Here is a 13,512-nt window from a genome sequence, read left to right on the forward strand (position 1 = left end):
ATGTTGTGTTTGACTTCTAATGATTGTGCTTTTGTGATTGTTGAAACGTTGTCTGAAATTTGTTGTTTCTCCGATGTAGACAGCCAGGGGACATTGCTTGCATGTAAGGCTGTATACTACATTCTTGCTGTTGCAGTCCCCTGACGTCGGATGGAGGGTGTGGCCGGAGCCAAGTGTGATATCTGTATCTGTGATTAGGTGAGCGCATATTTGACATCGTTTGTTTCCACATTTATGATTTCCAGTAGGATTGATTGTTCTGTTGACTCGAGATCGTGTAAGCAAACTTTTCAGGTTGCGTGGCTGTCGTTGTGCATGTAAGGGACGTGCTGTTAACTCGGGAGCTACCGATTGGACTTGTTTGAGAGTAGGCCATTCTTTCCTCACTTCCTTCATGAACTGTTGTGTTGTGGGATGATATGTTGTTACAAAGACTTTGCGTGTGTGTGAGTCTTTGGGTTTCAGATTATCATGATGTAGTAAGGGTGAGCGTCTTTTTGCTATCGCGCGGTCCCTACCTGCTTGCACAATGTCTAACGGGTACCCCGCTGCAACGAATTTTTGCCCCAGCTTCAAAGACGCATCCAGAAATTCCTTGTGATCAGAAATGATTCGTCTGTAGCGGAGCATTTGACTGTACACAATTGACCTCTTAATATGATTAGGATGGAAGCTGTTGTACTTAAGATACGTCTGTCTGTCTGTAGGTTTGTGGTAAACAGACGTGTTCAGCTTCCCTCCTTCTTTGCGGATAGTCACATCAAGAAAGTGTACTTCTGACCTAGAGCTGTCCATAGTAAATTTGATGTCGGGATGAAACATGTTGAGCTTGGAGTGGAACTCCGACAGCTGTTCGTCAGAATGGGGCCAAATGAGAAAAATGTCGTCAATGTAGCGGACGAACATGCTAGGTTTTAGAGTTTCTTTCGAGAGGAATTCTTCCTCGAGTACGGCCATAAAAATGCTGGCATAAGCTGGCGCAAATTTTGTACCCATGGCAGTACCCTGAGTTTGTAGAAAGCATTCATCATCAAATGTGAAGTAATTATGTTTCAAGATGAACTGGGCAAGACGACAAATGTCTTCTATGGGCATGTCAGAAGAAGGGTCGTGTTTGGTCAAAAATCTACGCAATGCATTAACCCCATCGGAGTGAGGAATGTTCGTGTACAGACTGACGACATCCAAAGTGACTAGAGTGCAATTTGGAGGAAGCTGAATGTTGTCGAGTCTATTAAGAAAATCATTGGTATCTTTTACATAGCTCTCGATGTTATGTAAGACCCCTTGTAGATACTTGTCAATGAAAGCTGACATCGGTTCAGTAAGTGAACCTACACTGGAAACAATTGGCCGTCCAGGCGGAATGATCTTATGTTCTCTCGATAACTCAGTAATTTCGGAAGTTTCCAAATCTTCAGCATTTTTGTCAGTGGCATTTGCTACCATCGTCGGAAGTTTATGGATCTTAGGTAATGTGTAAAATCTACTAGTTACCGGCTTACTTGGTACAAGTTGTTTCGCTTCTCTCTTATCGATGTGTTTCAGGTTATTACAAAGAGTCTCAGCTTCCTTCGTGAACAAGCTCGTAGGGTCACTGTCAAGCTTCTTGTAGAATCTAGTGTCGGACAGCTGTCTTTCCGCCTCGGTGATGTAGTCCGCTGTATCCTGGATGGTGACGGCTCCCCCTTTGTCAGCAGGCTTAATCGTGATGTCAGCGTTGTCACGCAGGGATCGGATGGCGTCTTGCTGCTTCCGTGATATGTTCGATGAGGGTTCCCGTTCAGTCTCCTTCAGCAGCTTGTCGAGGTGTCTCTCCACATTGCTCACAAACGAGTCGATGAAGGGGTTTCTTCCGCTGGGGACAGCAGGGCGTCGCTTTTGATAGACTAGTTTCCTCGTCGGCCTAGGTTGCGACGCTTCTTCTTCCTCTGCCACTGCCTCAGATTCTGGGCACTTGTTTGCCGCGCGGAGTTCGGTTCGGCGGATTTTTTGTGTGAACTGGAAAGTGTCGGCACAGAGTTGCACTTTATCGAGTCGCCTGTTAGGGCAGAAAGACATACCGAGACCAAGTACGCTCTCCTCCCCTTCAGACAAAGTGTAACTCGATAAGTTAACTATAGGCCTATTATTCCTCTCACTGTCACTAGCAGGAGATCTAGTACCTGTACCAGCAAGGAATGTTGACTCACCGCGTAGTTTCTCCAGCTTTTTTCTTTTGCGGGCCATGCATATTCTCAGGTGGTTATTGTAATGCGAGTCTATTTGTGTAATGACTCCTGTCGCGTCAGAGTTCTCGCTACGGAGGATGTCGATGAGTAGTTCTTTCTGCTTTCGTGATGTCTCCGTCAAACGCTTTTTCCTCTCGTAGGAATCTTTGAGAGCGGCGTTTCTCAGAAGAGCTGAGGCCTTGTTGACGATGTTGGTAGCGCGCTGGCTGTTGTACGTTGATCGCATTGGGTTCTTCAGACGAAATCCTTTCGGTATCAGGCCAAGTTTCTTCGTTGTAGAAAGGAAAAATATATCCGAATGTGTCTGGGCTAGTTTTGTCACAGTTCTCTCGGTTTTCCTTCGAGCGTGGAGGCAATTCGCATGTAGAATATCCATGTTGATAAGGTAGTCCACGTGTTGGCAAGATAAAAAGATAAGTAACAAAGCTGCAACAAAGTTCATGCTGTATTCACCAACGGTTTATTTCTTCACACAAATTTTCGAGCGTCTCGCCGCCCTTTCTCAAGTGTTGATACTGAGAGAACAATAACAAAATTAAGCCATAACAATATATTGCAACCGTGTTACCAAGGATGCGCGCTTTAACGCATCAATGCTAGGCATCCTAACACCCAGCGCGCATCCTGGCAACAGTGCAATGTTACGTCATAATGAAATGACAATGAGTATAAAGCATACATGAAAAAACTTGGCACTACTGATACAGAAGTAATATTCCTCTGAATACGCAACTGCGGTGGTAATGTAAAAGCAGTGCATTATTTCTTTCAAAATTCAACATACACTATAAATTAACTTTAATTCTAGTGCATAGATAATCTTTACATAATCTGAAATTATCATGATTAATATAAATCGTCACACTGATGGTTATGCAAAATATGTGCAAGCAGTTTACTATTCCTTTCAAACTTCAGCATACACATACATTAACTTCCAAATTCTGGTGAGTAGATAGTCTTTAAATAATCTGAGACTATAGCATGAATATGAAATACGTGAAAAATCATATTTTTCTTCTTTTGATTAAATAGATACGTCACAATACGTCTCGGAGCGGAAAAAAAGACTGGTTCCAAGAAAAGGTTCAAAGGAGCGTCAGCATTAATGATAAGATCTATTGTTATGGCTTAATTTTGTTATTGTTCTCTCAGTATCAACACTTGAGAAAGGGCGGCGAGACGCTCGAAAATTTGTGTGAAGAAATAAACCGTTGGTGAATACAGCATGAACTTTGTTGCAGCTTTGTTACTTATCTTTTTATCTTGCCAACACGTGGACTACCTTATCAACATGGATATTCTACATGCGAATTGCCTCCACGCTCGAAGGAAAACCGAGAGAACTGTGACAAAACTAGCCCAGACACATTCGGATATATTTTTCCTTTCTACAACGAAGAAACTTGGCCTGATACCGAAAGGATTTCGTCTGAAGAACCCAATGCGATCAACGTACAACAGCCAGCGCGCTACCAACATCGTCAACAAGGCCTCAGCTCTTCTGAGAAACGCCGCTCTCAAAGATTCCTACGAGAGGAAAAAGCGTTTGACGGAGACATCACGAAAGCAGAAAGAACTACTCATCGACATCCTCCGTAGCGAGAACTCTGACGCGACAGGAGTCATTACACAAATAGACTCGCATTACAATAACCACCTGAGAATATGCATGGCCCGCAAAAGAAAAAAGCTGGAGAAACTACGCGGTGAGTCAACATTCCTTGCTGGTACAGGTACTAGATCTCCTGCTAGTGACAGTGAGAGGAATAATAGGCCTATAGTTAACTTATCGAGTTACACTTTGTCTGAAGGGGAGGAGAGCGTACTTGGTCTCGGTATGTCTTTCTGCCCTAACAGGCGACTCGATAAAGTGCAACTCTGTGCCGACACTTTCCAGTTCACACAAAAAATCCGCCGAACCGAACTCCGCGCGGCAAACAAGTGCCCAGAATCTGAGGCAGTGGCAGAGGAAGAAGAAGCGTCGCAACCTAGGCCGACGAGGAAACTAGTCTATCAAAAGCGACGCCCTGCTGTCCCCAGCGGAAGAAACCCCTTCATCGACTCGTTTGTGAGCAATGTGGAGAGACACCTCGACAAGCTGCTGAAGGAGACTGAACGGGAACCCTCATCGAACATATCACGGAAGCAGCAAGACGCCATCCGATCCCTGCGTGACAACGCTGACATCACGATTAAGCCTGCTGACAAAGGGGGAGCCGTCACCATCCAGGATACAGCGGACTACATCACCGAGGCGGAAAGACAGCTGTCCGACACTAGATTCTACAAGAAGCTTGACAGTGACCCTACGAGCTTGTTCACGAAGGAAGCTGAGACTCTTTGTAATAACCTGAAACACATCGATAAGAGAGAAGCGAAACAACTTGTACCAAGTAAGCCGGTAACTAGTAGATTTTACACATTACCTAAGATCCATAAACTTCCGACGATGGTAGCAAATGCCACTGACAAAAATGCTGAAGATTTGGAAACTTCCGAAATTACTGAGTTATCGAGAGAACATAAGATCATTCCGCCTGGACGGCCAATTGTTTCCAGTGTAGGTTCACTTACTGAACCGATGTCAGCTTTCATTGACAAGTATCTACAAGGGGTCTTACATAACATCGAGAGCTATGTAAAAGATACCAATGATTTTCTTAATAGACTCGACAACATTCAGCTTCCTCCAAATTGCACTCTAGTCACTTTGGATGTCGTCAGTCTGTACACGAACATTCCTCACTCCGATGGGGTTAATGCATTGCGTAGATTTTTGACCAAACACGACCCTTCTTCTGACATGCCCATAGAAGACATTTGTCGTCTTGCCCAGTTCATCTTGAAACATAATTACTTCACATTTGATGATGAATGCTTTCTACAAACTCAGGGTACTGCCATGGGTACAAAATTTGCGCCAGCTTATGCCAGCATTTTTATGGCCGTACTCGAGGAAGAATTCCTCTCGAAAGAAACTCTAAAACCTAGCATGTTCGTCCGCTACATTGACGACATTTTTCTCATTTGGCCCCATTCTGACGAACAGCTGTCGGAGTTCCACTCCAAGCTCAACATGTTTCATCCCGACATCAAATTTACTATGGACAGCTCTAGGTCAGAAGTACACTTTCTTGATGTGACTATCCGCAAAGAAGGAGGGAAGCTGAACACGTCTGTTTACCACAAACCTACAGACAGACAGACGTATCTTAAGTACAACAGCTTCCATCCTAATCATATTAAGAGGTCAATTGTGTACAGTCAAATGCTCCGCTACAGACGAATCATTTCTGATCACAAGGAATTTCTGGATGCGTCTTTGAAGCTGGGGCAAAAATTCGTTGCAGCGGGGTACCCGTTAGACATTGTGCAAGCAGGTAGGGACCGCGCGATAGCAAAAAGACGCTCACCCTTACTACATCATGATAATCTGAAACCCAAAGACTCACACACACGCAAAGTCTTTGTAACAACATATCATCCCACAACACAACAGTTCATGAAGGAAGTGAGGAAAGAATGGCCTACTCTCAAACAAGTCCAATCGGTAGCTCCCGAGTTAACAGCACGTCCCTTACATGCACAACGACAGCCACGCAACCTGAAAAGTTTGCTTACACGATCTCGAGTCAACAGAACAATCAATCCTACTGGAAATCATAAATGTGGAAACAAACGATGTCAAATATGCGCTCACCTAATCACAGATACAGATATCACACTTGGCTCCGGCCACACCCTCCATCCGACGTCAGGGGACTGCAACAGCAAGAATGTAGTATACAGCCTTACATGCAAGCAATGTCCCCTGGCTGTCTACATCGGAGAAACAACAAATTTCAGACAACGTTTCAACAATCACAAAAGCACAATCATTAGAAGTCAAACACAACATCCAGTCGCAGAACACTTCAACAAAACAAATCACACACTAACAGATCTGCAATGTTGCATTTTATACAAGGACATGGAAGCATTTGAAGAAAGACACGTGAAAGAACTAAAAACAATCATCCGCACACGAAGCTTCCAGGGACAGGGCATGAACATAGATCTATCATGGCTCACAAACTACACTTTTTACAAGTAGGTGCGCCGCTTACTGTTGTCTGTTCTCCCGCTTACCCCGCTGCAATAGATCTTATCATTAATGCTGACGCTCCTTTGAACCTTTTCTTGGAACCAGTCTTTTTTTCCGCTCCGAGACGTATTGTGACGTATCTATTTAATCAAAAGAAGAAAAATATGATTTTTCACGTATTTCATATTCATGCTATAGTCTCAGATTATTTAAAGACTATCTACTCACCAGAATTTGGAAGTTAATGTATGTGTATGCTGAAGTTTGAAAGGAATAGTAAACTGCTTGCACATATTTTGCATAACCATCAGTGTGACGATTTATATTAATCATGATAATTTCAGATTATGTAAAGATTATCTATGCACTAGAATTAAAGTTAATTTATAGTGTATGTTGAATTTTGAAAGAAATAATGCACTGCTTTTACATTACCACCGCAGTTGCGTATTCAGAGGAATATTACTTCTGTATCAGTAGTGCCAAGTTTTTTCATGTATGCTTTATACTCATTGTCATTTCATTATGACGTAACATTGCACTGTTGCCAGGATGCGCGCTGGGTGTTAGGATGCCTAGCATTGATGCGTTAAAGCGCGCATCCTTGGTAACACGGTTGCAATATATTGTTATGGCTTAATTTTGTTATTGTTCTCTCAGTATCAACACTTGAGAAAGGGCGGCGAGACGCTCGAAAATTTGTGTGAAGAAATAAACCGTTGGTGAATACAGCATGAACTTTGTTGCAGCTTTGTTACTTATCTTTTTATCTTGCCAACACGTGGACTACCTTATCAACATATATATATATATATATATATATATATATTATATATATATATATATATATATATATATATATATATATATATATATATATATATATATATATATATATATATATATATATATATATATATATATATTATATATATATATATATATCTCAAAAGTATTTAGAAGAAACAAAAACATGGAAGTTGCCTCCCTCTTTACTCTGTTAATCTCGTAACCTCTCTGATATCTCTCTCTCTCTCTCTCTCGGGTTGTCCAACTTTCACACACAGGTCAATGAATGAGACGCTTACGTCATTGTAAATAAAAGGACAACCAAAACATCATTTTATTTCTATTGCCATTTCGCTGTACGCTCCCTTTGATTAACTACATGCTTTTTCATGTTTACATAGCCAAAGCATATTATTCAAATGGTGTTGAATACTTTATTGAAGCGATCAATAGCCGTTATTGTCGCACTGTGAAACTAGTCACACTTGATATGTTCGGGCAGTCTGCAGTGTATCTTTATGGCCAAAAGGCGAAAGAGTGGAAAGGGAAGGATTGATCCAATTAACATGTGGAATAAATATTTCTTCATGAAGTTCCATTTAGAATCTGAGAAAGCTCAATTTCATCATCATGTCAACATTCATCTCATTAGATAAAGTTTCTGTGCTCAGCATAAAACTATCATGAGTCATCAAATTGTGAAGGATTTGCTATACGGATGACATATGCTTTGCCCCAGATATATGCTTTTGCATAAAAGCGCTCCGGAAATAATTTTGCTCTCCTCGAGTCCACACTCACGTGTAAAATGTAGTGAGAAGCATTTAGAGCTATGGAAATTGCCGTTTAACGTATCGAAAGGAAATGTGGACAGAATAGTAAATGCAGTAAAAACAAGATTTCTTGAAACAGTATAGAAGGGAAGAGGATAACCAAATTACATCTGCTTGACCTTATTTGTATATAATTGTTGCCATTTCAGACCCACGCCATTTAAGACCCACTTCAGGGCACTGCTTCATGCAAGTTGTCAGTCCCGACAAGTTGCATTTCTCTGACAATTTCAGTAAACTCCTTGGTTTTGATTGGCTGAGAAGCTCTGGTTAATGGTAAATGTGGGAGACTGACAGCTTGCCAGGGCTGACAACTTCCATGAAACGGTGCCCATCATGCAGAACCATGGATGTCCCCGCTGAGCATTGATTGGCAGAAATTAGATCTGAATGGAAGTCTACACATCACACGTCACAATGCACCATCTCGCTCAATCTCTCCGTGAAGCCCGTATCTTGAAGGGCAGAGGGTTGACCGTCAGGCCGCTCTTTCCCTGCATCGTGTGTGGCGCCCCCTCCGGCAGCTGGATGATAAAGTTTTGAAAGATGAACGTGAACATGATGAAGAGCTCCATGCGTGAAAGCTGCTCACCCGGGCAAGCCCTCCGACCTATCAAACAAGAGAATAAACACACACAAAACACGTGTTTGTTTTCTGTGAATGTAAGAGTACGTATTGTGTCTTACCTACTTAGTATGCACATGTACCATAATCCGTAGTATCATTCTAATCAATCAAATCTTATTGAATGATCTTCCCTGTTAGATCAAAGAAAAACGGGCGAATGATGCCCACTCTTCGTGGTTTGCCCCAGGTGACGAGCAATAGTCAGTAACCGGTATCAACCATGCACATTGTGCCATACGCTGGAAGGAATGTCAAATTTATAAATGGTTGAGAAAACACGAAAACACGAAAATTAGATTATTAAGAGAAATGAATAGCATAACATGTTATTGTTTTTTAACTCTGAAAGTTGACTATTTCTCGTTTTTAAATTCTTGATCAGATTGATTCTAATGTAAAATATTGAAAAAAAAAATTACGATGTACGATTGTACGTGGTTGAATATCGGAAGTCTTTATACTTGGACTTTCATAATATCTCATGATATTTTCATGAATGCCATGTACAATATAATTTTAGCAAACCCTGAAGTAGGACCTATTCAAAGAAGAAAGTGTTACAACTTTTGCTGCTTTCCACTCTGTATTCGCCTTTTGGAAATAAAGGTAGAAATATTGAAATAATATGATGCGAAATCCTTAATTCTACGAACATTGAGTCACAATAAGCAATAGTTAAGCTGAAGTGATTTTCGTGTATGTTCTTACCTACTCCAAATTCGACCATACCAGCCTCTCGTTGTCGGTCAAACGCCCCCGTCTCGTCAAGGAATCTCTCGGGGTAGAACTCGTCCGGTTTGTCCCACAGCTCGGGGGAAGAACAGAGGAAGTGTGTGTTGGACGCCACGTAAGTTCCTGCGGGCACGTGGTAGCCAGCGACCGTCACGTCGCGCCGCGTCCGGTGGGGGATTTGCACCGGCAGCAACCGGCTGTGGCGGTAGCACTCCGCCATGGCGGCTTCCACGAACGGAAGCCGCGGGCGGTCCGCGAGGCTTGGCCGTCGGTGGCGGCCAACCACGCGGTCGATTTCGGCCTGGACGCGGAGCTGGACGTCGGGATGGTAAGCGAGAATGAGGAGGTACCAGAGGATAGTCGTGTTGATTGTCTGCCAGCCGCCAATGATAACGTCCCACGTAAATTGCAAGAGATTGTTGTCATCGAAAACTCCAAGATCTCCCTGCTCAAGCAGAAAATAATAGTAAATAAAGACCCCATGAAATGCTGACGATGTGTGCCATATCAGAAGCATTTTGTATGCGTGATTGCGTGCGTGTGTATGGTCTGTTTTTAGATGAGAGCACTCCATATAGAAATGAACTCATTGTCATTAAGAAAATGCCGGCTCAAATAGGCATAGCTTTCTCCGTTAGGCTTTATGTAATACAGCAAAATGTGATAATGTGCTATTTGAACAACAAAGTGATTGTTATTACTTTGAGATTAAAGGAAAGCGATGAGAACACAATCAGAATATGACATGAAAACTAAGAAATAAAGCACACACTGTATAAATTCGTTGCCCAAATCAACTGTTCAATCAGCAGGCCTTTTTAAAATATTTTGAGCCCAATCAAGAATCACAACTACAGAATTAAAAATCAGAAATGCTGTATAGTGTTCATAAACCGTTACATTGCTAATAGTATGTTCATGATCCTGTAGTCTGTCGAAGAGATAGAAAGTATACTCTGTGAATTTCTGACTGCTTTGGAAGGCACGACAAAGAAAACATTGCCAAACTGTACACACAGACACACAACCATACCCATATGCAAATGCATATTATACACTTATCGCTCAAATGATTATAAGTTTTCGCAAAATCTCAAGCGAATTGATAGTCAACATGACAATTTGGCAGCCTTTTACCACGTTACAGTACATCACAAACCTTGAGTTTCCGCTCGTGCTGTTCCAGCAGAAAGCACTCGATCAGATCTCTCGGCTCCCGCTCGGCGTTGAAATCCGCTCGGTGCCGTTCGGCTGATTTCCGGATGAACTCGAACATTTGCTCGATGGCAATCTCGCCATTTCTCGTTTCTTCAGACGGGAAGTACGAGAGGGCGGGAACAGCCGAGAGAATGGAGCCCGTGCCAAAATAAGCAAAGACGTCGTCTGCTAATCTCGTCAGGTGTTGGAACTCTTCGTCGTCGAAGTCGTAGGTCTGTCCCATCGCGAGTTGCGTCATAACGTTGGCGACGGCGACATTGACGCTGGGCAGGGGGTCGAAGAAATCCTCGCCGAACGATCGGAAATTGGCGAGAAGCCGCTCAGCTTCATCGGCGGCGACGATCTCGAAGGATCTCGAGCCGAGTTTAGTTCGGCGAAGACAAGTCATGAGGAATCGACGGAGAGCCTTCCATCCGGGTCCTTCGCTGGCCGCGATGATACCAATACCTTTTGCAAATCACAGAGAGAGAGAGAGAGGGAGAGAGAGATGGGGGGGGGGGGGGTCGGAGACGGAGAGACGGAGGAGAAGGGTGAAGGGTCGAGGGGTAGCGAGGGAAGAAAAATGATGACGTCAAAGGGCAAAGAAGACGTTCATTTCACATCGTTTCATTTATTTTTATTTTAACAAATAATATCAGTATAATAAAACATTTCATTTAAAGATATTTTGTTTTATGGTATTCTTTATTTGAATTTCATTCGATATCAGGCTCATGTTCAGAATGAAATCAAAATGAACAAAAATAAGCAGCTGTATTATCATGATCAACTTGATCAAATTAATGAATTCTGCATACATCGAAATAAGTATATAATGCATTTTCCTAACAACATCAGAGAGCGAGTTGGACTAGAGAATGAGTACTTGACCTTGACAACAGACTGTTATAATAAAACAGACTTTCATAACCGTGCCACCTTCAGAGACGTTCAGGCTTACTTGCTATAACTGGTTTCAAATATTTGTAGTGATAGTGCAGCGTACATATTGCGGCAATTTTCCATCGCGTAGGTGAATCAAATATGGAAAACAAACCATAACAGTATTTTAACTCATAAAATTCAGGAAGAAATGGCGATAGCATTTTTCACTAAGTAAGGTGGCTGACCTTTGTTAGTATCAAAACGAAGTACATAATATGCGTCTCCCCTAACCCCGTAGTCATCATAAGAAGAAAAGAAACAACAGCTGACCAAACTTCAACTTCAACTTCAATTTTTATTTCCATTTCCATTGAATAAACAGGGAAAATTATATCCAATGAATTAACAGAATATATTTGTAACAATTTCAAAGAAAACGTACATGACAGTGATCACAAGTAACAACATAAATTCCTTTTCTAAGGTATATACATATACATATACATATACATATACATAATACAAGGATTAGAATGGAAATGGAGGGTCCCACTAAAAAGCAAAGCTTGTAGGGTATGGGGACCCTCGGAAAATACGTACACAAAATCAAAGAAACCAATGTCAACTGACATGAAATTAACTTAGGAAGGGAAAAAAAGAAAGAAAAGAAAAAGAAAAAGAAGAAAAAAGGGGAAAAAGAGACTATGGTGCAACACGCGCCATCGTGGACACAAGCACACTGGACTTCATGATGTAAGTGCAATGATAAAACGCTCCCTGGATTGATATTGCGAAGGATAGGATACATGTACCGGCATGAATGCAGAAGAACGGATATGAAAAAAAAAAAGAGAAAGAGAATAGACACACTAAAAGTAATATATGAGGAAAACTTATGTTTGACATATTATTTTCTTAGAAAGATGATTTCTGTATAATTTCTTAATGCTTATAAAAACTGTATACCATCATCGAGGTATTTGTATACTGTATACCATCATTGAGGTATCATTGTACCTGAGTCAACAGGAATTCTATAACATTCATACCTTTTCCAATCTGAAGTCTGTTGCCTGAATTTTGACATCTCTTCCTCGCCTCCAAACAATCATGGTCTTTATAACACATTTCCTGGTTTATAAAATTGTATTGCGTAAGGAACTGTACAGCTGATTAACGCTTACCGGCATTTGGCGGAATACTCAGGGCCTTGTTGCACGGGGGTATTGGAGCCATGTCGTTGATGTCTGCGTTGACGAACGTCTTCTGTATCAGCTCCAGTTTGCTCAGGATCACAAAGCGCGTCCCCAGGACGGTGAAGGTGAAGACGTCCCCGAATCGTCGGCTCCAGTCGCTTATCACGTCCGCCTGATCTTTCCCGCTAAAGAGCAACCGTGGAAGGGACCCCACCAGGGGCCATTCGTGAGGGCCAGGCGGGAGCTGCCGTCGGCCACCTTCCCTTGGGCCCCTGCTACTCGCAGCATCACCGCTCACTGACTTCGATGCTCTGAAATATGTCGCCAATGAATGCACCACAATAACACATCCGGTGACAACAGCTAGCGGAAGAGAGAAATCGATGAACCCCATCGCTTATCCTGGGTATTTTCTAATGATAGTTTGATGACAAGAAAGCAAGAATGGAGCCCATCAATCTTCGAGAGCAGTCAGGATCAGAATCCGAAGGAGGCGTTGTATGTTTTTCTGTTGTTGAAAGAAATGCAAATGTCCGACCGACTTGACGATTACATTCCGCAAATCTAATGATACCCACCTGAGGTCGCTCGCCGAAGTTCCTCAGTTGCCCAGCTGTAATGTGAAGTAGCACACGTGAACAAAACAGCAGCGTGCTACGTTTATTGTATAAGGAGTGAATGTATTACCCGCATTTTATCTTGGAGAACTGCAATTGGCCTGAAGTGTTCAAATCGCTGCGAAGTTTAATTCTCTATACTCTTCGCACTCACATGAAGTACATAATAAGTGAAAAAACAATTAGTTTTGTAGAGTTTCGCGTGAAAGAGTCTTCCTGAGGCAAGTCACAAAAGTAGACGAAATAAATAGCAAAACAGACCCACAGAGCGAGTGAAAAACGTTAAGTAAATTCTTTTGATTGAGAAATCATATTAT

The 13,512-nt window shown here is 42.1% G+C and overlaps 1 protein-coding gene across 1 annotated transcript; it reads right to left on the reverse strand.

The window, feature by feature from the left end:
* Window positions 1-7,477: 7,477 nt before the first annotated feature.
* On the reverse strand, window positions 7,478-13,057 carry LOC140227883 (cytochrome P450 2U1-like). The gene is made up of 4 exons (XM_072308269.1): window positions 12,567-13,057; window positions 10,460-10,965; window positions 9,277-9,745; window positions 7,478-8,550 (listed from the first exon to the last, which is right to left on the reverse strand). The coding sequence occupies exons 1-4, from the start codon at window positions 12,970-12,972 to the stop codon at window positions 8,372-8,374; spliced, it is 1,560 nt and encodes a 519-aa protein (XP_072164370.1). The 5' UTR covers window positions 12,973-13,057; the 3' UTR covers window positions 7,478-8,371.
* Window positions 13,058-13,512: the final 455 nt, after the last annotated feature.

The sequence above is a fragment of the Diadema setosum genome, chromosome 4 (genome assembly GCF_964275005.1).
Source record: "Diadema setosum chromosome 4, eeDiaSeto1, whole genome shotgun sequence".
Lineage (NCBI taxonomy): Eukaryota > Metazoa > Echinodermata > Echinoidea > Diadematoida > Diadematidae > Diadema > Diadema setosum.

Excerpts from the sequence above, each read along its gene's own strand:
- LOC140227883 (XM_072308269.1), bottom strand. The coding sequence starts at position 12,972 with ATGGGGTTCATCGATTTCTCTCTTCCGCTAGCTGTTGTCACCGGATGT. Across the intron at positions 9,746-10,459 it reads AGCACGAGCGGAAACTCAAG|GGAGATCTTGGAGTTTTCGA; the intron begins GTTTGTGATGTA and ends CTGCTTGAGCAG. Across the intron at positions 8,551-9,276 it reads TATGGTCGAATTTGGAGTAG|GTCGGAGGGCTTGCCCGGGT; the intron begins GTAAGAACATAC and ends CTTGTTTGATAG.